The sequence below is a fragment of the Bufo gargarizans genome, chromosome 3 (assembly GCF_014858855.1).
Source record: "Bufo gargarizans isolate SCDJY-AF-19 chromosome 3, ASM1485885v1, whole genome shotgun sequence".
Taxonomy (NCBI): Eukaryota; Metazoa; Chordata; class Amphibia; order Anura; family Bufonidae; genus Bufo; species Bufo gargarizans.
Window position 1 is genome coordinate 351,872,355 of NC_058082.1, and position 27,253 is coordinate 351,899,607.

A 27,253-nucleotide genomic window follows, 5' to 3' on the forward strand; every position below is an offset into this window, starting at 1 on the left:
CTGTCACACCAAGTGCATTTAACCAGCAATAGTCTGTTTATTTTTTGGCCATATACTACATCAGGGGCAAGCTGCGCCCGTCACCAAGTGCATTTAACCCTCAGTAGTGTGGTTGGTCAAGCTGTGACACCAAGTGCATTTAACCAGCAATAGTCTGTTCATTTTTTGGCCATATACTACATCAGGGGCAAGCTGCGCCCGTCACCAAGTGCATTTAACCAGCAATAGTGTGGTTATTTTTTGGCCATATCCCAGTCTAATTCTGTCACTAAATCCATACCGGTCACCCAGCGCCTAAATACTAGGCCTCAAATTTATATCCCGCTAAATCTCTCGTTACCGCTGTCCTGTTGTGGCTGGGAAAGTTATTTAGTGTCCGTCAAAGCACATTTTTTGTTCTGGGTTGAAGTACAATTCCCAATTTAGCAATTTCATAATTTAGTGGTTCCTGCTATATCAGAGCTATTTGAAATCTATCCCTAAAAGGGTATATAATATTCAAGGTGCACATAGGGTCATTCAGAATAACTTCACACACACCCGCTACTGTGCATTTCCAAGTCTAATTCTGTCACTAAACCCATACCTGTCACCCAGCGCCTAAATACTAGGCCTCAAATTTATATCCCGCTAAATCTCTCGTTACCGCTGTCCTGTTGTGGCTGGGAAAGTTATTTAGTGTCCGTCAAAGCACATTTTTTGTTCTGGGTTGAAATACAATTCCCAATTTAGCAATTTCATAATTTAGTGGTTTCTGCTATATCAGAGCTATTTGAAATCTATCCCTAAAAGGGTATATAATATTCAAGGTGCACATTGGGTCATTCAGAATAACTTCACACACACCCGCTACTGTGTATTTCCAAGTCTAATTCTGTCACTAAACCCATACCTGTCACCCAGCGCCTAAATACTAGGCCTCAAATTTATATCCTGCTAAATCTCTCGTTACCGCTGTCCTGTTGTGGCTGGGAAAGTTATTTAGTGTCCGTCAAAGCACATTTTTTGTTCTGGGTTGAAATACAATTCCCAATTTAGCAATTTCATAATTTAGTGGTTTCTGCTATATCAGAGCTATTTGAAATCTATCCCTAAAAGGGTAGATCATATTGAAGGTGCACATAGGGTCATTCAGAATAACTTCACACACACCTGCTACTGTGTATTTCCAAGTCTAATTCTGTCACTAAACCCATACCTGTCACCCAGCGCCTAAATACTAGGCCTCAAATTTATATCCCGCTAAATCTCTCGTTACCGATGTCCTGTTGTGGCTGGGAAAGTTATTTAGTGTCCGTCAAAGCACATTTTTTGTTCTGGGTTGAAATACAATTCCCAATTTAGCAATTTCATAATTTAGTGGTTTCTGCTATATCAGAGCTATTTGAAATCTATCCCTAAAAGGGTAATATTCAAGGTGCACATAGGGTCATTCAGAATAACTTCACACACACGCTTCTGTGCATTTCCAAGTCTAATTCTGTCACTAAATCCATACCGGTCACCCAGCGCCTAAATACTAGGCCTCAAATTTATATCCCGCTAAATCTCTCGTTACCGCTGCCCTGTTCTAGCTGGGAAAGTTATTTAGTGTCCGTCAAAGCACATTTTTTGTTCTGGGTTGAAATACAATTCCCAATTTAGCAATTTCATAATTTAGTGGTTTCTGCTATATCAGAGCTATTTGAAATCTATCCCTAAAAGGGTAGATCATATTGAAGGTGCACATAGGGTCATTCAGAATAACTTCACACACACCCGCTACTGTGCATTTCCAAGTCTAATTCTGTCACTAAATCCATACCGGTCACCCAGCGCCTAAATACTAGGCCTCAAATTTATATCCCGCTAAATCTCTCGTTACCGCTGCCCTGTTCTAGCTGGGAAAGTTATTTAGGGTCCGTCAAAGCACATTTTTTGTTCTGGGTTGAAGTACAATTCCCAATTTAGCAATTTCATAATTTAGTGGTTTCTGCTATATCAGAGCTATTTGAAATCTATCCCAAAAAGGGTATATAATATTCAAGGTGCACATTGGGTCATTCAGAATAACTTCACACACACCCGCTACTGTGTATTTCCAAGTCTAATTCTGTCACTAAACCCATACCTGTCACCCAGCGCCTAAATACTAGGCCTCAAATTTATATCCTGCTAAATCTCTCGTTACCGCTGTCCTGTTGTGGCTGGGAAAGTTATTTAGTGTCCGTCAAAGCACATTTTTTGTTCTGGGTTGAAGTACAATTCCCAATTTAGCAATTTCATAATTTAGTGGTTCCTGCTATATCAGAGCTATTTGAAATCTATCCCAAAAAGGGTATATAATATTCAAGGTGCACATAGGGTCATTCAGAATAACTTCACACACACGCTACTGTGCATTTCCAAGTCTAATTCTGTTAGTAAATCCATACCGGTCACCCAGCGCCTAAATACTAGGCCTCAAATTTATATCCCGCTGAATTTGAATACAATACATTGGGCCAAATAATATATTTGTTGTTGTGGTGAACCATAACAATGAGAAAAACATCTAGTAAGGGACGCGGACGTGGACATGGTCGTGGTGGTGTTAGTGGACCCTCTGGTGCTGGGAGAGGACGTGGCCGTTCTGCCACATCCACACGTCCTAGTGTACCAACTACCTCAGGTCCCAGTAGCCGCCAGAATTTACAGCGATATATGGTGGGGCCCAATGCCGTTCTAAGGATGGTAAGGCCTGAGCAGGTACAGGCATTAGTCAATTGGGTGGCCGACAGTGGATCCAGCACGTTCACATTATCTCCCACCCAGTCTTCTGCAGAAAGCGCACAGATGGCGCCTAAAAACCAACCCCATCAGTCTGTCACATCACCCCCATGCATACCAGGGAAACTGTCTCAGCCTCAAGTTATGCAGCAGTCTCTTATGCTGTTTGAAGACTCCGCTGGCAGGGTTTCCCAAGGGCATCCATCTAGCCCTTCCCCAGCGGTGAAAGACATAGAATGCACTGACGCACAACCACTTATGTTTCCTGATGATGAGGACATGGGAATACCACCTCAGCATGTCTCTGATGATGACGAAACACAGGTGCCAACTGCTGCGTCTTTCTGCAGTGTGCAGACTGAACAGGAGGTCAGGGATCAAGACTGGGTGGAAGACGATGCAGGGGACCATGAGGTCCTAGACCCCACATGGAATGAAGGTCGTGCCACTGACTTTCACAGTTCGGAGGAAGAGGCAGTGGTGAGACCGAGCCAACAGCGTAGCAAAAGAGGGAGCAGTGGGCAAAAGCAGAACACCCGCCGCCAAGAGACTCCGCCTGCTACTGACCGCCGCCATCTGGGACCGAGCACCCCAAAGGCAGCTTCAAGGAGTTCCCTGGCATGGCACTTCTTCAAACAATGTGCTGACGACAAGACCCGAGTGGTTTGCACGCTGTGCCATCAGAGCCTGAAGCGAGGCATTAACGTTCTGAACCTGAGCACAACCTGCATGACCAGGCACCTGCATGCAAAGCATGAACTGCAGTGGAGTAAACACCTTAAAACCAAGGAAGTCACTCAGGCTCCCCCTGCTACCTCTTCTGCTGCTGCCGCCTCGGCCTATTCTGCTGCTGCCGCCTCTGCCTCTTCCTCCGCCTCTGGAGGAACGTTGGCACCTGCCGCCCAGCAAACAGGGGATGTACCACCAACACCACCACCACCACCTCCGTCACCAAGCGTCTCAACCATGTCACACGCCAGCGTTCAGCTCTCCATCTCACAAACATTTGATAGAAAGCGTAAATTCCCACCTAGCCACCCTCGATCCCTGGCCCTGAATGCCAGCATTTCTAAACTACTGGCCTATGAAATGCTGTCATTTAGGCTGGTGGACACAGACAGCTTCAAACAGCTCATGTCGCTTGCTGTCCCACAGTATGTTGTTCCCAGCCGGCACTACTTCTCCAAGAGAGCCGTGCCTTCCCTGCACAACCAAGTATCCGATAAAATCAAGTGTGCACTGCGCAACGCCATCTGTAGCAAGGTCCACCTAACCACAGATACGTGGACCAGTAAGCACGGCCAGGGACGCTATATCTCCCTAACTGCACACTGGGTAAATGTAGTGGCAGCTGGGCCCCAGGCGGAGAGCTGTTTGGCGCACGTCCTTCCGCCGCCAAGGATCGCAGGGCAACATTCTTTGCCTCCTGTTGCCACCTCCTCCTTCTCGGCTTCCTCCTCCTCTTCTTCCACCTGCTCATCCAGTCAGCCACACACCTTCACCACCAACTTCAGCACAGCCCGGGGTAAACGTCAGCAGGCCATTCTGAAACTCATATGTTTGGGGGACAGGCCCCACACCGCACAGGAGTTGTGGCGGGGTATTGAACAACAGACCGACGAGTGGTTGCTGCCGGTGAGCCTCAAGCCCGGCCTGGTGGTGTGTGATAATGGGCGAAATCTCGTTGCAGCTCTGGGACTAGCCAATTTGACGCACATCCCTTGCTTGGCGCATGTGCTGAATTTGGTGGTGCAGAAGTTCATTCACAACTACCCCGACATGTCAGAGCTGCTGCATAAAGTGCGGGCCGTCTGTTCGCGCTTCCGGCGTTCACATCCTGCTGCTGCTCGCCTGTCTGCGCTACAGCGTAACTTCGGCCTTCCCGCTCACCGCCTCATATGCGACGTGCCCACCAGGTGGAACTCCACCTTGCACATGCTGGACAGACTGTGCGAGCAGCAGCAGGCCATAGTGGAGTTTCAGCTGCAGCACGCACGGGTCAGTCGCACTACAGAACAGCACCACTTCACCACCAATGACTGGGCCTCCATGCGAGACCTGTGTGCCCTGTTGCGCTGTTTCGAGTACTCCACCAACATGGCCAGTGGCGATGACACCGTTATCAGCGTTACAATACCACTTCTATGTCTCCTTGAGAAAACACTTAGGGCGATGATGGAAGAGGAGGTGGCCCAGGAGGAGGAGGAGGAGGAGGAGGAAGAGGGGTCATTTTTAGCACTTTCAGGCCAGTCTCTTCGAAGTGACTCAGAGGGAGGTTTTTTGCAACAGCAGAGGCCAGGTACAAATGTGGCCAGCCAGGGCCCACTACTGGAGGACGAGGAGGACGAGGATGAGGAGGAGGTGGAGGAGGATGAGGATGAAGCATGGTCACAGCGGGGTGGCACCCAATGCAGCTCGGGTCCATCACTGGTGCGTGGCTGGGGGGAAAGGCAGGACGATGACGATACGCCTCCCACAGAGGACAGCTTGTCCTTACCCCTGGGCAGCCTGGCACACATGAGCGACTACATGCTGCAGTGCCTGCGCAACGACAGCAGAGTTGCCCACATTTTAACCTGTGCGGACTACTGGGTTGCCACCCTGCTGGATCCACGCTACAAAGGCAATGTGCCCACCTTACTTCCTGCACTGGAGCGTGATAGGAAGATGCGCGAGTACAAGCGCACGTTGGTAGATGCGCTACTGAGAGCATTCCCAAATGTCACAGGGGAACAAGTGGAAGCCCAAGGCCAAGGCAGAGGAGGAGCAAGAGGTCGCCAAGGCAGCTGTGTCACGGCCAGCTCCTCTGAGGGCAGGGTTAGCATGGCAGAGATGTGGAAAACTTTTGTCAACACGCCACAGCTAACTGCACCACCACCTGATACGCAACGTGTTAGCAGGAGGCAACATTTCACTAACATGGTGGAACAGTACGTGTGCACACCCCTCCACGTACTGACTGATGGTTCGGCCCCATTCAACTTCTGGGTCTCTAAATTGTCCACGTGGCCAGAGCTAGCCTTTTATGCCTTGGAGGTGCTGGCCTGCCTGGCAGCCAGCGTTTTGTCTGAACGTGTATTCAGCACGGCAGGGGGCGTCATTACAGACAAACGCAGCCGCCTGTCTACAGCCAATGTGGACAAGCTGACGTTCATAAAAATGAACCAGGCATGGATCCCACAGGACCTGTCCGTCCCTTGTCCAGATTAGACATTAACTACCTCCCCATAACCATATATTATTGGACTCCAGGGCACTTCCTCATTCAATCCTATTTTTATTTTCATTTTACCATTATATTTCAAGGCTACCCAAAGTTGAATGAACCTCTCCTCTGTCTGGGTGCCAGGGCCTAAATATATGCCAATGGACTGTTGCAGTGGTGGCTGACGTGAAGCCTGATTCTCTGCTATGACATGCAGACTAATTCTCTGCTGACATGAAGCCAGATTGTCTGTTACGGGACCTCTCTCCTCTGCCTGGGTGCTGGGCCTAAATTTATGAAAATGGACTGTTGCAGTGGTGGGTGACGTGAAGCCTGATTCTCTGCTATGACATGCAGACTGATTCTCTGCTGACATGAAGCCAGATTGTCTGTTACGGGACCTCTCTCCTCTGCCTGTGTGCTAGGCCTAAATATATGCCAATGGATTGTTGCAGTGGTGGCTGACGTGAAGCCTGATTCTCTGCTATGACATGCAGACTGATTCTCTGGTGACATGAAGCCAGATCCTCTGTTACGGGACCTCTCTCCTCTGCCTGGGTACTGGGCCTAAATTTATGAAAATGGACTGTTGCAGTGGTGGGTGACGTGAAGCCTGATTCTCTGCTATGACATGCAGACTGATTCTCTGGTGACATGAAGCCAGATCCTCTGTTACGGGACCTCTCTCCTCTGCCTGGGTGCTGGGCCTAAATTTATGAAAATGGACTGTTGCAGTGGTGGGTGACGTGAAGCCTCATTCTCTACTATGACATGCAGACTGATTCTCTGCTGACATGAAGCCAGATTGTCTGTTACGGGACCTCTCTCCTCTGCCTGGGTGCTGGGCCTGAATTTATGACAATGGACTGTTGCAGTGGTGGCTGACGTGAAGCCTGATTCTCTGCTATGACATGCAGACTGATTCTCTGGTGACATGAAGCCAGATCCTCTGTTACGGGACCTCTCTCCTCTGCCTGGGTGCTGGGCCTAAATTTATGAAAATGGACTGTTGCAGTGGTGGGTGACGTGAAGCCTCATTCTCTGCTATGACATGCAGACTGATTCTCTGCTGACATGAAGCCAGATTGTCTGTTACGGGACCTCTCTCCTCTGCCTGGGTGCTGGGCCTGAATTTATGACAATGGACTGTTGCAGTGGTGGCTGACGTGAAGCCTGATTCTCTGCTATGACATGCAGACTAATTCTCTGCTGACATGAAGCCAGATTGTCTGTTACGGGACCTCTCTCCTCTGCCTGGGTGCTGGGCCTAAATTTATGACAATGGACTGTTGCAGTGGTGGCTGACGTGAAGCCTCATTCTCTGCTATGACATGCAGACTGATTCTCTGCTGACATGAAGCCAGATCCTCTGTTACGGGACCTCTCTCCTCTGCCTGGGTGCTGGGCCTAAATATCTGACAATGGACTGTTGCATTGGTGGCTGACGTGAAGCCTGATTCTCTGCTATGATATGAAGACTGATTCTCTGCTGACATGAAGCCAGATTGTCTGTTACGGGACCTCTCTCCTCTGCCTGGGTGCTGGGCCTAAATTTATGAAAATGGACTCTTACAGTGGTGGGTGACGTGAAGCCTGATTCTCTGCTATGACATGAAGACTGATTCTCTGCTGACATGAAGCCAGATTGTCTGTTACGGGACCTCTCTCCTCTGCCTGGGTGCCGGGGCCTAAATATCTGAGAATGGACTGTTCCAGTGGTGGGTGACGGGAAGCCAGATTCTCTGCTATGGAACCTCTCTCCAATTGATTTTGGTTAATTTTTATTTATTTAATTTTTATTTTAATTCATTTCCCTATCCACATTTGTTTGCAGGGGATTTACCTACATGTTGCTGCCTTTTGCAGCCCTCTAGCCCTTTCCTGGGCTGTTTTACAGCCGTTTTAGTGCCGAAAAGTTCGGGTCCCCATTGACTTCAATGGGGTTCGGGTTCGGGACGAAGTTCGGATCGGGTTCGGATCCCGAACCCGAACATTTCCGGGATGTTCGGCCGAACTTCTCGAACCCGAACATCCAGGTGTTCGCTCAACTCTAGCCAAAATCATCAATATTAAAACAATAAAAGGCTTGAACTACTTCAGTTAGTGTGTAATGAATCTAAAATATATGAAAGTCTAATGTTTATCAGTACATTACAGAAAATAATGAACTTTATCACAATATGCTAATTTTTTGAGAAGGACCTGTATAATGCCACAATCAACAATTTGTTTTAATATTTGTTTATAATATTTTATGGTTTCTCTTTATATATAAAATCAATTTATCAGTAAATAAATGGAATTTAATATTTGTTTATATTATTTATATCTTTTTATGTTTTATCTCTCTCTCTCTCTCTATATCAATGTATCATTTAATAAATGGAATATGTGAAAAGCAAATATATATTCTCTGGATATCTGTAATTGAAGTGCCTACAAAAAAAAGGAATGAACAAAGCGCTAGGTGCTACATAGCGTAGTAGAGTTAGAGACAACAGTGAACGATTTGGGTTATGGGAGCTTGCTAGTTATTGCTCTCTCCTTATTGGGTTGTGATGAGATACAACCACTATACACGTGTAGGCAGATCGTAGCACATTTTTTTTCTTTTCCAGTGTGGGACATATGAGCCTCAAAGAGCACAGCCGACAGGCCCCATGTACAGCTCTGACAAGCCGTGCTGCTGTGGAGCTTCTGTAGGCTGTCGGGTTTTCTTATTCACAGCGCTGCCGAGATAGCGTCATTTGTTTCTTTACCAACTAATAGGTGCAAGGCATCGGCATCCTCATGCACTCCACTCCCAGCATTTCTCCTATAGAATTAGTATTTTCTATGAAGGATATTTATTTATAGGATAATTTTTATTTTATTTTTTGTTAATTGATCTTGGGTGTTCTGGAGCATGCCCCTGACCTCCTATATAGACCTAAAATCTATATACTGTGGTAGAACAAATGGATATACATGTTAATCTATCTGATATCTCTCATATATATATATATATATATATATATAGTACAGACCAAAAGTTTGGACACACCTTCTCATTCAAAGAGCTTTCTTTATTTGTAGATTCACACTGAAGGCATCAAAACTATGAATTAACACATGTGGAATTATATACATAACAAAAAAGTGTGAAACAACTGAAAATGTCATATTCTAGGTTCTTCAAAGTAGCCACCTTTTGCTTTGATTACTGCTTTGCACACTCTTGGCATTTTTTTGATGAGCTTCAAGAGGTAGTCACCTGAAATGGTCTTCCAACAGTCTTGAAGGAGTTCCCAGAGATGCTTAGCACTTGTTGGCCCTTTTGCCTTCACTCTGCGGTCCAGCTTCCCCCAAACTATCTCTATTGGGTTCAGGTCCGGTGACTGTGGAGGCCAGGTCACCTGGCGCAGCACCCCATCACTCTCCTTCATGGTCAAATAGCCCTTACACAGCCTGGAGGTGTGTTTGGGGTCATTGTCCTGTTGAAAAATAAATGATGGTCCAACTAGACGCAAACCGGATGGATTAGCATGCCGCTGCAAGATGCTGTGGTAGTCATGCTGGTTTAGTATGCCTTCAATTTTGAATAAATCCCCAACAGTGTCACCAGCAAAGCACCCCCACACCATCACACCTCCTCCTCCTTGCTTCACGGTGGGAACTAGGCATGTAGAGTCCATCTGTTCACCTTTTCTGCGTCACACAAAGACACGGTGCTTGGAACCAAAGATCTCAAATTTGGACTCATCAGACCAAAACACTGATTTCCACTGGTCTAATGTCCATTCCTTGTGTTCTTTAGCCCAAAGAAGTCTCTTCTGCTTGTTGCCTATCCTTAGCAGTTTTTCTTAGCAGATATTCTACCATGAAGGCCTGATTCACAGTCTCCTCTTAAGGCTGGTTTCACACGAGTGTGACAGATTGGGGCCGGGTGCGTTCAGGGTGCGTTCAGTGAAACTCACACTATTTTGCAAACAAGTTCAGTCCGTTTTGTCTGCGATTGCGTTTAGTTCTTCAGTTTTTTCCGCGCGGGTGCAATGCGTTTTGATGTGTTTTTCACGCGCGTGATAAAAAACGGAATGTTTACAAACAACATCTCTTAGCAACCATCAGTGAAAAACTTGCTTGCGGATGCAAAGCGTTTTTCACGCAGCCCCATTCACTTCTATGGTGCCAGGGCTGCGTGAAAAACGCAGACTATAGAACATTCTGCGATTTTCACGCAACACAGAACTGATGCGTGAAAAACAATGCTCATGTACACAGACCCATTGAAATGAATGGGTCAGGATTCAGTGCGGGTGCGTTCACGTCACGCATTGCACCCGTGCGGAAAACTCACTCGTGTGAAAGGGACCTAACAGTTGTTCTAGAGATGTGTCTGCTGCTAGAACTCTGTGTGGGATTGACCTAGTCTCTAATCTGAGCTGCTGTTAGGCTGTATTCACACGTCCGCAATGTGTTTTGCGGATACACGGAGACACGGATCCGCAAAACACAGAAAGCGGCAATGTGCTTTCCGCATTTTGCGGACCGCACATTGCCGACATAATAGAATATGCCTGTTCTTGTCCGCAATTGCGGACAAGAATAGGACATGTTCTATTTTTTTGCAGAAACGGAAGCACGGATGCGGAAGTGCGGATCCGCAAATTTGGATGCGGACAGCACATTCTGTCCCCATAGAGAATGAATGGGTCCGCACCCTTTCCGCAAAATTGCGGAAAGGATGCTGACCCATTTTGCGGACGTGTTTCCGTTTCCGCAAAAAAATAGAACATGTCCTATTCTTGTCCTGAATTGCGGACAAGAACAGGCATATTCTATTATGTCGGCAATGTGCGGTCCTCAAAATGCGGAAAGCACATTGCCGCTTTCCGTGTTTTGCGGATCCGTGTATCCGCAAAACACATTGCGGACGTATGAATACAGCCTTAACATGCGATTTCTGAGGCTGGAGACTCGGATGAACTTATCCTCCACAGCAGAGGTGACTCTTGGTCTTCCTTTCCTGGGCGGTCCGCATGTGAGCCAGTTTCTTTGTAGCACTTGATGGTTTTTGTGACTGCACTTGGGGACACTTTCAAAGTTTTCCCAATTTTTTGGACTGACTGACCTTCATTTCTTAAAGTAATGAGGGCCACTCGTTTTTCTTTACTTGGCTGCTTTTTTCTTGCCATTATAAAAATTTTAACAGTCTATTCAGTAGGACTATCAGCTGTGTATCTACCTGACTTCTCCACAACGCAACTGATGGTCCCAACCCCATTTATAAGGCAAGAAATCCCACTTATTAAACCTGACAGGGCACACCTGTGAAGTGAAAACCATTTCAGGTGACTACCTCTTGAAGCTCATCAAGAGAATGCCAAGAGTGTGCAAAGCAGTAATCAAAGCAAAAGGTGGCTACATTGAAGAACCTAGAATATGACATATTTTCAGTTGTTTCACACTTTTTTTGTATATAATTCCACATGTGTTAATTCATAGTTTTGATGCCTTCAGTGTGAATCTATAATTTTCATAGTCATGAAAATAAAGAAAACTCTTTGAATGAGAAGGTGTGTCTAAACTTTTGGTCTGTACTGTGTATGTGTGTGTGTGTGTGTATATATATACACATATATATATATATATATATATATATATATATACATATATATATATATATATATATATATATGTATATGTATATGTATATAATAACCTTTTCTCCTATGCCGTAAATCATTAAAAAAAACTATGCAAATTTTGTGTCATCATGATCATACTGACAAATTCAAATTTAAGTTATGCACTGAAAAAAAAATGAAAAGCCATAAGGCTAGGTTAACAGTAAAATAAAGTAGTCCTGCCTCTAAGAAAGCCTGCTTCTTATTTTATGTTATCTTTTTGGTGGTGAAGCAGGCTTTCTTAGAAGCAGAACTATTTTTTTTAGTGTTGATGTAGCCTTACTGTATGATGACTTTTGATTTTTGTTCAGTGCATAACTTAAATTTTATGTGTCAGTATGATTACAATGACACTAAATATGCATAGTTTTTTTGACTATGACCCAGAGGCAGGAGCTCCTATAGTGCCAGGTGCTAAGCCTCACTGTACAGGTCTGGGGGCATGGCAGGGCAGCGGGGGCCCAGGGGCAAGTCATTCAGACACTGGGACAAGTTCGCGATAGGTGTTTGAGCTAATGACTCGGACATGTGGTATCGGAGGAGGATTGCGCATAGTGTAGTGTGTTTATGTAGTTTAGGTTAACACTGCCATCTACTGGCCATGTTGTGTATTGCTTTTACAGTTTATTCGTTAAAGACTAGAAGTTGCGACTCGCTAGTACGATTTGTGAAATAAGGGAGCGGTAGCGATGACACATCTGTATCTCCAGGCTTGTCACATATTCCCATCAGGGCAACATGAGTGTACTAAAATTCTGGGGTATAGCACGGATAAAACTAAGAGGGAAACATGCATACCTGCTCCCTGTGTTCCAATTTCTTCAGTCCCCCACTGCCACTGATGTGCTCCAGTCCCGCGTATCAACTAGTGATGTCCGGATCATGAACGAATCGTTCTTTTGAACCAATTCAGTTCACTGATCCGGAAGAGTCGGTTCCTCTGACTGAGCCGATCCGAATGAAACGGCTCAGTCAGATCAGCATAGAGGCAGCAGCAGGCAGTGTAATAGGAGCCGACAGTGGACGCTAGCCCCGCCCCTCCCCGTCCTCCAACCAATCAGAGGCAGCCAGCACTGACTCACAGCACAGGGGGAGTCGCAGGGACTCAGAGAATCATCTGAGTCTATTAGTTAAAAGAATCGAATGAGTCAGAGACTCATTTGATTCTTTGAGTTAAAAGAACCGTGAGTCACCGAGTCCCTGCCAGGCTCCCTGCAAGTCCGTCCGGGGGGAAAGGGGGGCATTAATCTAGCATGTAGCAGAGCAGGAAGTCTAGTAGGGACTCGGTGACACGATTCTTTTAACTAAAACTCTCAGACAATTATCTGAGTCCCTGCAATAACTATAGCCACTACCTCACAGTCTGCTTCACTGCAGCAGAGCTGTGTTTGCCAGGAGCCAGTCCCTCCTGACCTTCGGTTCACTTGAGAGCCGACTCAGCAAGTGAACCGAAGATTCGATGAGCTGAGCATGCGCATTGATCTTCAGTTCACTTGCTTCTGTCGGCTCATGAAGTGAACCGAAGATCCGATTAATGAATCGGTTCATTTGAATGAGCTGATTCAAATGAACCGATTCAGCTGAAAGATCCGAACTTCCCATCACTAATATCAACATCCGGTATAAAGGGGATCACGTGTGCTGCTGTAGCTAATGACTATCCGTAGCAGTGATGTGTTCCCCTTGTGTCATGTGACTCACTGATGTGATGCATGGCAGATGCATCACCACTGTGGCAAGTCATTGGCTGCAGCGGCACACCCACCACCCCTGCACATTGGAAATTGACAATAGGGACCATAGCATGCCAATGGCAACAGGGGACTGAAGGAGACAGAACCCATCGGTGGGGAACAGGTAAACATGCTTCCCTCTTTGAGATCGGTGACATGGGGGGGGGGGCAGACTGAAAGGATCCCAAACATGGACAACCCAGAAGGGGATTGAGATCTTCAATATTTTTTTTTTTGTTTGTTGTTTTTTGCAATTTTTTTTATTGGGCGAAGCAATAATTAGAACATAAGGAACAAAGCTACTAAACATTTTGCATAGTGTACAAGTGTATCATTCAAGAAAAAGGACAGGTTGAACAATAGGCACATGGTCTGTGAAAACAGATACCTATTTTATTTGGCTAATTTGGCCTCACATTCATTTTAGGTAACTTTGAACAGAGCAATGAAGAGCTGCGAATGATTATAAAGAAAATTTGGAAAAGAACAAGCATGAAGCTGCTGGATCAGGTGATCCCACCAATTGGAGGCAAGTATACTTAAAGGGGTTATCCCAAGACTAATGTAAAAAATGAAAATCAGACCTCATATAGTATATGACAATCTCTTTCTAACAAAGCTAGAGCCAGCCCTCTACCACACATGGATCCAAATATCTCCCTATGCAATGCTCTGCTAGATTTATATCAAGCTGGAAGCTCAAGAGAAATGTATTTTCTGCTGCAGCTATGTGGGCATGTCTTGGCTCTCCCTATCACAGGTCAGGAGGTAGTTGAAGGATGAAACTGAGCATGTGCGACCTTCTGAGTGAGCAGGTCAAAGAAATAAGAAAAAAAAAAACAGCAAGTGGCACTATACAGATTAATTTAATTGAATAACTCATATGCTATGCTAAATTAAATGCAATTACAAAAGTATTCAGATCCAGGAGCTGGTTTGAAAACTAGAATATTTTTTGTGGGACAACCCCTTTAAACTATTATACACTGCCTTCCCCCCAAAAAAAGTTGCCAGCAAAAAAAAAGTCACACACTCTGATATTTCGTTGGACGGCCTTTAGCTTTGATTATGGCACGCATTCGCTGTGGCATTGTTTCGATAAGCTTCTGCAATGTCACAAGATTTATTTCCATCCAGTGTTGCATTAATTTTTCACCAAGATCTTGCATTGATGATGGTAGAGTCTGACTGCTATACAAAGCCTTCTCCAGCACATCCCAAAGATTCCCAATGGGGTTAAGGTCAGGGTTCTGTGGTGGCCAATCCATGTGTGAAAATGATGTCTCATGCTCCCTAAACCACTCTTTTACAATTTGAGCCCAATGAATCCTGGCATTGTCATCTTGGAATATGCTCGTGCCATCAGGGAACAAAAAATCCATTGATGGAATAACCTCGTCATTCAGTATGTTCAGGTAGTCATCTGACCTCATTCTTGGAGCACATACGATTGCTGAACCTAGACCTGACCAACTGCAGCAACCCCAGATCATAGCACTGTCCCAACAGGCTTGTACAGTAGGCACTAGGCATGATGGTTGCATCACTTCATCTGCCTCTCTTCTTACCCTGATGCGCTTATCACTCTGTAACATGGTAAAGCTTGACTCATCAGACCACATGACCTTCTTCCATTGCTCCAGAGTCCAATCTTTATGCTCTCTAGCAAACTGAAGACATTTTTTCTGGTTTTCCTCACTGATTAGTGGTTTTCTTACGGCTACACAGCTGTTCAGTCCCAATCCCTTGAGTTCCCTTCGCATTGTGCGTGTGGAAAAACTCTTACTTTCACTATTAAACATAGCCCTGAGTTCTACTGTTGTTTTTCTTCGATTTGATTTCACCAAACGTTTAAGTGATCGCCGATCACGACCATTCAGGATTTTTTTCCTGCCACATTTCTTTCTCGAATACGATGGGTCCCCACTATCCTTCCAGTTTTTAATAATGCGTTGGACAGTTCTTAACTCAATTTTAGTAGTTTCTGCAATCTTCTTAGATGTTTTCTCTGCTTGATGCATGCCAATGATTTGACCCTTCTCAAACAGACTAACATCTTTTCCACGACCACTAGATGTCTTTCAACATGATTGTTTAAGAAATGAGAATCAACTCATTGCACCAGTTGCGGTTAAATAAGTTATTGCCAGCTGAAAGATAATTGCCCATGCAGTAATTATCCAATAGGAGGCTCGTAACTATTTTCTTAGTTAAATCCCGGTGGCAACTTTTTTTTGGGACAGGCAGTGTATAATGTATGTCTCATGTAAAACATTTTTTTTAACACATGTGAACATCTTAATATCATTCAAACAGTATATAAAAATAAAGGTAATGTAGGGAACTGCTAAGTCTACTTTCAGACTTGCGTTCGGAGTGGATCCGTCTGGTATTTGTACAGACGGATACGCTCCTATAATGCAAATGATGGTATCCGGTCAGACGGAACCATCTGCATTATATTTTACTAAAAAAGTCTAAGTACAATTTGTATTCAGACGGATCCGTCCAGACTTTACATTGAAAGTCAATGGGGGGCAGATCAGTTTGAAAACTGCACCATATTGTGTCACCTTCGAACGGATCCGCCCCCATTGACTTCCATTGTAACTCTGGACGGATCAGTTTGCCTCCGCATGGCCAGGCAGACACCCGAACGCTGCAAGCAGTGTTCGGGTGTCCGCCTGCTGAGCGGAGTGGAGGACAGACGGTGCCAGACTGATGCATTCTGAGCGGATCCGCATCCACTCAGAATGCATTAGGGCTGGACGGATCCGCCGTTCGGGGCCGCTTGTGAGAGCCTTCAAACGGAACTCACAAGCGGAGCCCCGAACGCTAATGTGAAAGTAGCCTAATACTGATGAGATGTAGTGTGTTTGGCCTCTTTGCCTCTGCTGCTTTGCTTCAGAAACCCCAGAGATTCAGTGCAAGGTTTGTTTTGTAAACACAGTGAGTCAGAGCCATGAGGGACAGAGCTCCAGGAAGGAGACATCGTATGTTTTCAGAAGTCTAAGGCTACTTTCACACTTGCGCTTGATCGGATCCGTTCTGAACGGATCCGATCATATTAATGCAGACGGAGGCTCCGTTCAGTACGGATCCGTCTGCATTAATAACTTAGAAAAATTTCGCAATTGCGCAAGTAGCCTGAGCGGATCCGTTCAGACTTTCAATGTAAAGTCAATGGGGGACGGATCCGCTTGAAGATTGAGCCATATGGTGACATCTTCAAGCGGATCCGTTCCCATTGACTTACATTGTAAGTCTGAACGGATCCGCACGCCTCCGCACAGCCAGGCGGACAGCTGAACGCTGCAAGCAGCGTTCAGCTGTCCGCCTGTCCGTGCGGAGGCGAGCGGAGCGGAGGCTGAACGCCGCCAGACTGATGCAGTCTGAGCGGATCCGCTCCATTCAGACTGCATCAGGGCTGGACGGAGGCGTTCGGGTCCGCTCGTGAGCTCCTTCAAACGGAGCTCACGAACGGACCTATGAACGCTAGTGTGAAAGTAGCCTAAGGCTCCTTTCACATCACGGATTCTGCAGATAACTGAGACCTAACTGAGTGTAATGGAGCCTTAAGACCCCATAGACCAAAATGGGGTCAGTTCGGTGTCCACTCAGAATGTGGTTTTTGAGCGGAGACGAAAGTCTGACCCCATTATAGTCAATGGGGTCTTTAAGCTCCGTTACGCTCAGTTAGGTCTCAATTATCTGCATAATCCATCCTTTCCGTTTTCCTGCTCCACAGCGGAGCCGGAGAACGGAAAGGAGAAACGGTGATGTGAAAGGAGCCTTAGGCTAGTAGCATGTGTAATCTTTATAACTAGGAGGAATAGATAAGCAGGGCTTTGAGTATCTACATCCTTAACCCCTTAGGGACGCATGACGTACCGGTACGGCATGTTTCCCGAGTCCTTAAGGACCAATAAGATTGCGGCACTGCGGAGGTTAATCCGAACGGGATGCTGGCATAAATCATTCAGCCGGCATCCTGTCACAACGCCGGGGAGCTCATGTGACCCCCCCCCCATATCGGCGATCGCAGCGAACCGCAGGTCAATTCAGACCTGCGGTTTGCTGCGCTTTCTACTGATTCTGATCCCCGCGGTCTCTGACCGCGGGAATCAAACTTTAAAATGCCCCAAATAAAGTTTTATTAACCCCCCTGCACCCCTGAATGATTTTATGTGGGTGGGTGGTGCAGGGGGGGGGTGTTGCTGGCGGTCCGGAATACCTTGAGGGGTGTAGTTTATAGAATGGGGTCATTTTTGTGCGGTTTCTATAATGTAAGCCTCACAAAGTTACTTCAGACCTGTAGTGGTCCCTAAAAATTGCTTCTAAACTTCTAAGCCTTGTAACATCCCCAAAAAATAAAATATCATTCCCAAAATAATTCAAACATGAAGTAGGGGAATGTAAAGTCATCACAATTTTGGGGGGTATTACTATATATTACAGAAGTAGAGAAACTGAAACTTTGAAATTTGCTAATTTTTCTAAATTTTGGGTAAATTAGGTATTTTTTATGCAAATAAAATATTTTTTTTACTTCATTTTACCAGTGTCATGAAGTACAATATGTGACGAAAAAACATTCTCAGAATGGCCTGGATAAGTCAAAGTGTTTTAAAGTTATCAGCACTTAAAGGGACACTGGTCAGATTTGCAAAAAATGGCCAAGTCCTTAAGGGGTTAAGATCAGCTAGTGAGGCTGGAGTGTATAAGAATAGATTGCCACCTGCTACCCTCACACAGAGCAGGTAGTTCTGCTCTGTGTTACTTATATATTCACAGAATCTAGCTAGTAATTGTCGTTAGGGATCAGTATATAGTTCAGGGTAGTAATAGGTGTTCGAACAGTTTTTATTTATAAAGTAAGGATCTCCATTTGAATCTGAATGCAGGGTTATTGAAAACATATGTACAATGAAAGTAGTAATCACATAGATATATCAATGCGCATATATATATATATATATATATATATATACATATATATATTTTATATACACACACACTCACACATACATGCGGGAAAATTTTACTAGTAATATATATTACAGAAAATATAAGAATTAAAATTATTCCAACAATAGGTTAGGCTTCTGACGGCCAACTAGATCAGGCATGTCCAAACTGCGGCCCTCCAGCTGTTTCAAAACTACAACTCCCAGCATGCTCTAATAGCTGTAAGCTATCCAGGCATGCTGGGAGTTGTAGTTTTGGAACAGCTGGAGGGCCGCAGTTTGGACATGCCTGAACTAGATAGTTAGAGGCCCGGTTGCACTGGTAGATTAGTTGGCAGGTTAAGGACTCTGTGTTATGGTAGTAAGGCCTGCATCTACTACTGTTGCTGCTGCCCTGGTTGCTACCTGGAAGAAAACCTTTCATCATCATTCATCGTCTTCTTCTGATCGGCTGTCTGTCATCTGAAAGAGTCCTGGATCTACAGTCATCCACAGGGGCCCCTGCACTTGGATCATCTCTTCTGTTTTCTGGAGGTATCGTGCACAGTACTATATATATATATATATGTACAGTTGCAAGAAAAAGTATGTGAACCCTTTGGAATTATATGGATTTCTGCACAAATTGGTCATAAAATGTGATCTGATCTTTATGTAAGTCACAACAATAGACAATCACAGTCTGCTTAAACTAATAACACACAAAGAATTAAATGCTACCATGTTTTTATTGAACACACCATGTAAACATTTACAGTGCAGTTGGAAAAAGTATGTGAACCCTTGGATGTAATAACTGGTTGAACCTCCTTTGGCAGCAATAACTTCAACCAAACGTTTCCTGTAGTCGCAGATCAGACGTGCACAACGGTCAGGAGTAATTCTTTTTACAGAACTGTTTCAGTTCAGCAATATTCTTGGGATGTCTGGTGTGAATCGCTTTCTTGAGGTCATGCCACAGCATCTCAATCGGGTTGAGGTCAGGACTCTGACTGGGCCACTCCAGAAGGCATATTTTCTTCTGTTTAAGCCATTCTGTTGTTGATTTACTTCTATGCTTTGGGTCGTTGTCCTGTTGCAACACCCATCTTCTGTTTAGCTTCAGCTGGTGGACAGATAAGTTCTCCTGCAAAATGTCTTGATAAACTTTCAAATGTCTTGATAAATTCATTTTTCCTTCGATGATGGCAATCCCCCCAGGCCTTTACGCAGCAAAGCAGCCCCAAACCATGATGCCCCCACCACCATACTTCACATTTGGGATGAGGTTTTGACGTTGCTGTGCTGTGCGTCTTTTTCTCCACACATAGTGTTGTGTGTTTCTACCAAACAACTGTGGTTTCATCTGTCCGCAGAATATTTTGCCAGTACTGCTGTGGAACATCCAGCTGCTCTTGTGCAAACTGTAAATGTGCAGCAATTTCATTTTCTGGACAGCAGTGGCTTCCTCTGTGGTATCCTCCCATGAAATCCATTCTTGTTTAGTCTTTATGTTTCGTAGATTTGCTAACAGGGATGTTAGCATATGCCAGAACTTTTGTAAGTCTTTAGCTGACACACTAGGATTCTTCTTCACCTCATTGAGCAGTCTGTGCTGTGCTCTTGCAGTCATCTTTACAGGACAGCCACTCCTAACAAGAGTAGCAGCAGTGCTGAACTTTCTTCATTTATAGACCGTGGACTGATGAACAGCAAGGCTTTGAAGATACTTTTATAACCCTTTCCAGCTTTATGCAAGTCAACAATTCTTAATCGTAGGTCTTCTGAGAGCTCTTTTGTGCGAGGCATCATTCACATCAGACAATGCTTCTTGTGAAAAGCAAACCCAGAACTGGTGAGTGTTTTTTATAGGGCAGGGCAGCTGTAACCAACACCTCCAATCTCATCTCATTGATTGGACTCCAGTTGGCTGACACCTTACTCCAATTAGCTCTTGGAGATGTCATTAGTCTAGGGATTCACATACTTTTTCCACCTGCACTGTGAATGTTTACATGGTGTGTTCAATAAAAACATGGTAACATTTAATTATTTGTGTGTTATTAGTTTAAGCAGACTGTGATTGTCTATTGCTGTAACTTAGATGAAGATCAGATCACATTTTATGAACAATTTGTGCAGAAATCCATATAATTCCAAAGGGTTCACATACTTTTTCTTGCCACTGTATATATAATAAATGAAGACACCGCAGCACATCCGTAGGTGAAAAAGAAAGTGCGGACCTTTATTCACCCATGCAACGTTTCAGTCTGCTTACTGGGACCTTTCTCAAGCAATACATCATACAAAACTGTGGATTTGTATGTAGTCTTATCCAATTAACATACATAAGTGGCAATTATTGAAAAGTACAAAAATTGTGCAAAAAAATATCTCATAGAGGTATATAAAAAACATCATACCTGGAAGACAGTATAATCAATACATATGTCCAAAACATCTAGATATAGTGATTATTCAGTAGCATAATATTTGACACAAGTGGCAATCAACAGTATATAATCATCATCACCTGTAAACAGACCCGGCATGGAATCAGGCAGGCTCATTGGTAGGCGGATGCAATATTGCGGATACCACCGCATGGATACGGCGTCCCGGAACTGAAGCTGCGCATGTCCATGATGTCACATGGAGAGTTGCTCCAAAGGATGTTGATGAGTTAAGACAAACTCTACAGCAAATGAAAGATCAAGGTATCATCGTGGATAGTAGAAGTCCCTATGCCTCACCTATTGTGGTGGTAATAAAAAAAAAAAATCTGGAGCAATTTGCCTATGTGTGGATTACAGAACTCTGAACCAAAGAACCCTACCTGATCAGTATCCACTGCCGAAAATTGAATAAGCTTTGGAAGCTCTAAATGGGAACTGTTGGTTCAAAGTGTTGGACCTAAGCTGGATACTATCAAGTCCCAATGGCATCTGAGGATCAGGAAAATACAGCCTTCATATGTCCCTTGGGTTTATATCAGTTTGATCGCATGCTATAAGGTATAAGAGGAGCGCCAGCAAAGTTCCAGAGGTTAATGGAAAGAGTGTTAGGTGATTTAGTGCCTTGGGAATGTCTTGTATATCTTGATTACATTATTGTGTTTGGAAAGACTTTGGAAGAACATGAAGAACGACTCATGAGAGTACTTCAACGCTTAAAAGAATAGGGGCTGAAGTTGTCAGTTGACAAATGCAAGTTTTGTTGATCCTCGGTCACCTATGTAGGTCATATTGTCTCAGTTGAAGGACTTGCTACTAATTCTGATGAGATTGAAGCTGTGGTGAATTGGCCCCGACCGCAAAATATTACGGAATTACAATTCTTTTGAGGTTCTGCAGATTCTATCGACAATTTGTGGAAGGATATTCAAAAATTGCTCGAGCCCTCCTCAACCTGTTGAAAAGTGATGTAGGAGATCTGGGAAAGAAGAAATGTTTTTCTAAAAGCCTTTTTGGAAATAGGTGGACTTCGGCTTGTGAAGAAGCCTTTAAGTCGTTGAAGAAGAAATTGACAGAAGCTCCTGTTCTGTCCTATGTTGATGCACAGATGCCATATGTACTACATGTAGATGCCAGCCTTGAAGCATTAGGTGGCGTGTTGCACCAAGAATACCCAGCTGGGTTACAACCCATAGCTTTCATAAGTCAAAATCTTTCTCCCAGCGAGAAAAATTATCCAGTGCATAAATTTGAGTTTTTGGCACTCAAGTGGGTTGATAAATTACATGACTACTTATACAGGACATCGCTGGGAAGAAGTACCAAGTCCAGGAGTAGGAGCTTTGTGTGCCATGGCTGCTGTAGTTGTAGACCATGTAGCCTTTTCTGAAACTTGACTTATTGACTCTTTTGAATGAGGTCCCAAAGCTGTACCAGACATATTTGCATACCCTGCCACTTTAGGATCCTTTTGAAAGTTGCTCTATATCTTCAAAGTGAATGATCTGGAGTCAAAAGATTGATCCTTAATTGGACCTCTTTATCAAGAAGTGAGTTTTCAAGATAGAGAAATGTTAAACATCTCTACCATCTAAATGCAGTCAATTTCTACGAGATTGGGAGAAGTTTGAAATAGACAAGTGCCTCTGTTTTATTGTGTGGTGTTGTATCATGATCATCCTTGAAGGCGCCAATTTAGTTATCCTGAGTTGCTTTCAGAAAATGGTTTTCCGAAGTCTGCATGATTATCATGGTCATCTGGGACCTGAGAAGACTTATGGCCTAATACAAGACTAATTCCATTGGCCCAAAATGAGAGGTACCATGACTCGTCTGTGTAAGTGCTGTTGCAGATGTTTGCAGAGGAAGACTATCCCTGTTCGAGCAGCCCTATGGATCTTGTCTGCATAGACATCCTCTGTATTGACAACAATTCCACAGGATTTGGAAATATATTGGTGATGACTGACCACTTTACACAATATGCTCAAGCCTTCCCGACTAAGGATCAAAAAGCAGGTGCCGTTGCAAGAGTGCTTTGGGAAAAGTATATCATCCATTATGGCCTACCACATCGGTTGCATTCTGATCAAGGCTGGTATTTTGAGAGTAACCTGATCAAAGAGTTGCTGTAGTTGTTGAACATCCGCAAAAGCCGGACGACACTTACCATCCGAAGGGAGATGCCCTTCCTGAAAGATTTAACAGGACTTTGCTTGAAATGTTTTGTACTTTAACAATTGACCATAAGCGTTCCTGGAGTCGAAAACAAGAAGCTATGGTACATGCCTATAATAGTACATGGCACGAGAGCACAGGATATTCACCATATTTTCTTATGTTTGGAAGAGAGCTAGGCTACCTATTGACATCTTGTTGGGAGTCTCCACCGATGGTATCAGTCATGAAAATCATTACCAATATGTGGCACTTTTGAAATAAATGCTTAAGAGTGCTTATCAGCTGGCTGAGGAGAATGCAGCCAAAGTGAATGAAGGAAATAAAAGGAGATTTGATCTTCAGGTAAGATACCGAGAATTGAGCCCTGGTGACCATGTTCTGCTACGGAATTTCGGAACATCTACAAAACCATAAGCTGGTCGATAGATGGCGGAGTAAACTCTTTACAGTGGTGGATCAACTGCCTGGGATACTAGGACGGACGGAAGGATCAGAACTTGGCATAGAAATCATTAATTACCTATACCTCAGATTGATGACACAGATATCTCTAATGATTGTTCAGCCCAGTCCTTGGCCGATATTCCAACCGACCTTCCTGATACTATTGAGAGTGATTGGACTGTGGCTCCTGAAGTTTCTAGCTCACCAATATCTTCTTCTTCAGGGAGATCTATGAACCTTCAAACTTCAGAATTCGTGCCTAGATCTGTGTCTATGGATCAGCACAGATCTAGCTCTTCCATGCCACCAGCACCCTCACTTCCCATGGCAAACAACCCTAGTTTAGGGCCTGGGCATACAAGTTTATGTCAGAGAGGTACAGACAGGAGAGCTTCTCAAACAGCTGATCGGCGGGGGTCCCGGGTGTCAGACCCCCACCGATCAGAAGCTGATTAGCTATCCAGAGGATAGATCATCATTTAAAACAAACTGTAGAACCCCTTTAAGATTGTTGCAGGATCTCTGGTTATTGCAATACTGCTGCATTCTCAGTACACTGTATGTATGTACTATTATCATTCTTACCCTTATAAAGGGTACATTAAATTTTCAGTTCGTGAACAGCAAACGCGAATTTTCGCAAATGTTCGCGAACTGGGCGAACCACTATAGACTTCAATGGGCAGGCAAATTTTAAAACCCACAGGGACTCTATCTGGCCACAATAGTGATGGAAAAGTTGTTTCAAGGGGACTAACACCTGGACTGTAACATGCCGGAGGGGGATCCATGGCAAAACTCCCATGGAAAATTACATAGTTGACGCAGAGTTGGATTTTAATCCATAAAGGGCATAAATAACCTAACAATCCAATTTTCTTTTTTGAACAACGTGGTTTAAAACATCCAGTGTGTGTGTACGATCAGGTATGATGTTGTATTGATCAGGTAGTGTAAGGGTTACGCCCGCTTCAGACATTGACAGACCAAACTCCCCTTTTAATGCACTGCAAACAACCGCAAACAGTCCATTTGCCCAACCGCAAACTTCCCATTTGCACAAGGTTGGATTCCAAGCTAGCCATGTCCTGTTGATGTCATTGAAGGTTTCTTCCTCCACCCAGCCACGTACAACACCAAGGGTCCCGGAAAGGTGAATTGAATTGATTTTTCGAATTGGGAGATGGTTAAAAAAATGCTGGCTCCCTCCCCTTTGTTTGAATCCACGGTCACTGCGTCTGTGCCATGCAATTTACTGTCCCACCCGATATGAGTGGTATTTCCTGTAGTTCTCTCTTCTCATCAGTTTAATCCCTGTTACGTCCCCAATCTGGGGTCCATTTATTAAATTGATTTTTCAAACGGGGAGATGGTTAAAAACTTGCTGGCTCCCTCCCCTTTGTTTGAATCCACGCCACGGTCACTGCGTCTGCGCCGTGCAATTTACTGTCCCACCCGATATGAGTGCTATTTTCTGTAGTACTATTCTCATCAGTTTAATCCCTGTTATGTCCCATATCAGGGTGGGATTGCCTTTTGTGAAAAAATTTTTAGGCTGGGTCTCTTCGACTGCCTTCACAGTGACAGACCAAACTCTGATACACCAAACTGAATTGCATGATTTTATTAAAGACACTGAGGCGAGTATTGCATCACTCCTACTTTACTGAAATTCCACAGCAGCAAAGAATTAACATAAAACATTAAAGGGCCAACCCCCAAATAACCCCTCCCATAAACCAGTCCATAAATAGGTGCTCTCTTGACAACTCTTCCTCTTTCTTTGATGCGACTAGCCGATCCACTCTAGAAACTGGACCGAGAACTCTCCCAACCGAACTCCAACTGGGACCATGGAATGGGAACCGTAACCCAGGATGCAACCGGAACAATGGTCAACTGGAACTAAAAACTCCTTGGAATCATCACAGGGATCAACCAGGAATCAACCTACGGAGACAAACCGAATAAAACGAGGTAATCCATAGAAACTGAAATCTTGTCCAATCATGTGGCATAAAACATCAAATATACTAAAATATAATAAATGTAATATAATTGATCATCGGAAAACACCAGAAGGGAGGGAAGTATACTTGCCTCTGTGTCTTTAATAAAATCATTACTTTACGTCATAAAATAGGAAAATCATTCACTTTTATAACAAGACACGGAGGCTCGTATTGCAAGTTTAAAGCGACGGCATTACAGAAGAAAAAAAACGTGAGGAGGCGGCCTGAAGTAAAACTCCCGAAACGTAGAAGCTCTAGACCAATCTGCTAAACGTAGAACATCTTCCAAGCGGGCTCCAGCCACAGTCATGGAGGTAGCCGAAGCTCCCCTAACCGAATGAGCCGTGAATATAGATGTATCAACTCCGGCTTGAGACAAAATCCACTTAACCCAACGGGATAGGGTGACACTCGTAACTGGAAGGAAAGGCCTGCGGAAAGAAATGAATAGCTGTGGGGCAGCAGGATCACGCAAAGAAGACGTGCGGCTCAAATACTCCTGTAAACAATGCATCGGGCAAAGAGACATGTTATCTGGAAAGGCCGGGTAGGACACAGACCGAATACTAGTCTTAGTGCGTCGAGATATGTTAAAAGAAACACCACTTGGAGTAAAAGATAAAGCATCGAAATCCAAGGCTCGCACGTCTGAAACCCTCTTGCAGGAAATCAAGCAAAGCAGGGTGACTAGTTTCACCGAAATTTGGCGGAGGGATAAAGCCGAATTGAGGGGGGAAGTAGAGAGAAAACGAAGGACCAGCGTCACATCCCAGGAACTAGTGAAGCGGGGCCTGGGCGGACGAGTGAAGCGGGGCCTGGGCGGACGAGATAACCGAGACCCTTTGAGAAGTCGGCACACCAAGGGGTGCTGACCCGCTGGGCAGCTTGCAAAACCGTGATGTCGGGACGAAATGGCAGAACGAAAGAGGTTAATGGATCTATAGGCTTTACCTTCCTCAAAAAGAGACGACAAAAACTCGAGTAAGTCCGTCGCAGGTGCCGCAAAGGGATCCAGACCCCGCCCCACGCACCAGTCAGACCAGCGTCTCCAGGCTGACTGATAAGCGTGTCGGGTTCCGGGGGCCCATGCACTCTCCAGGAGGATACGAGTCGTTGACGATAAGCCTGAGACATTCCACTGCTCCCCGAAACTCTGCACGCTAGGAGTCGGAGAGAGCCGTCTGTCGCCAGTGGATGACGTTGGTCCAGGGGTCCGCGAAGGAGATCCGGAAACGATGGAAGAAGAAGGGGCTCCAAGAGTTGAGGAAACCACGATTGGGCTTGCCAAAAGGGAACCACCAGCACCAAGTCTGCTAGTTGCCGACAAACTTGCGACAGCACCCGTGGGATGAGCGCAAACGGCGGGAAGGCATAAGCTCGATGACCTGACCAATCCTGTAGTAGGGAGTCCACAGCCTCCGACAGAGGGTCCGGTCTCCAACTGTAGAAGCGTGGTAACTGGGCGTTCCAACGTGAGGCAAAAAGGTCCATAGAGAGAGGTCCCCAAATCGACATGATGGAGGAGAACACCGCCGAATCTAATCTCCAATCGCTGAAGTCCGATGAGTGGCGAGAGCTCCAGTCCGCGAAAGTATTGTGAAGCCCTGGGATATATTCTGAAATTACCGTGAAGCCGTTGTCGAGGCAAAAGTTCCAAAACTCCTTCGCTAGGTGGGTCAGAATCGAAGAATGGGTGCCCCCCATGGCATTGACATAACGCACGGCTGACACATTGTCCATCCTGAGCCTGATGCATGCTGATATCCTGTCGCTGGTGAAGCTGCATATGGCAAAGGATCCTGCCAACAGTTGCAGAGCGTTTATGTGAAGGTGAGACTCGTTGCCTGACCAGGGACCTCAGG

At 44.9% G+C, this 27,253-nt stretch overlaps 1 protein-coding gene across 4 annotated transcripts in view; it reads left to right on the top strand.

Moving 5' to 3' along the window:
• Positions 1-27,253, top strand: part of CACNA1S (calcium voltage-gated channel subunit alpha1 S) — a 1,015,758-nt gene that overhangs the window by 799,231 nt on the left and 189,274 nt on the right. For 3 of the 4 annotated variants that reach the window (XM_044287793.1, XM_044287791.1, XM_044287792.1), the window contains exon 37: positions 13,780-13,881. The exons of the other annotated variant lie outside the window; for it this stretch is intronic. In XM_044287793.1, the coding sequence (XP_044143728.1) occupies positions 13,780-13,881 (102 nt within the window). The remainder of the gene's footprint in view (positions 1-13,779; positions 13,882-27,253) is intronic. 4 annotated transcript variants of the gene reach the window in all.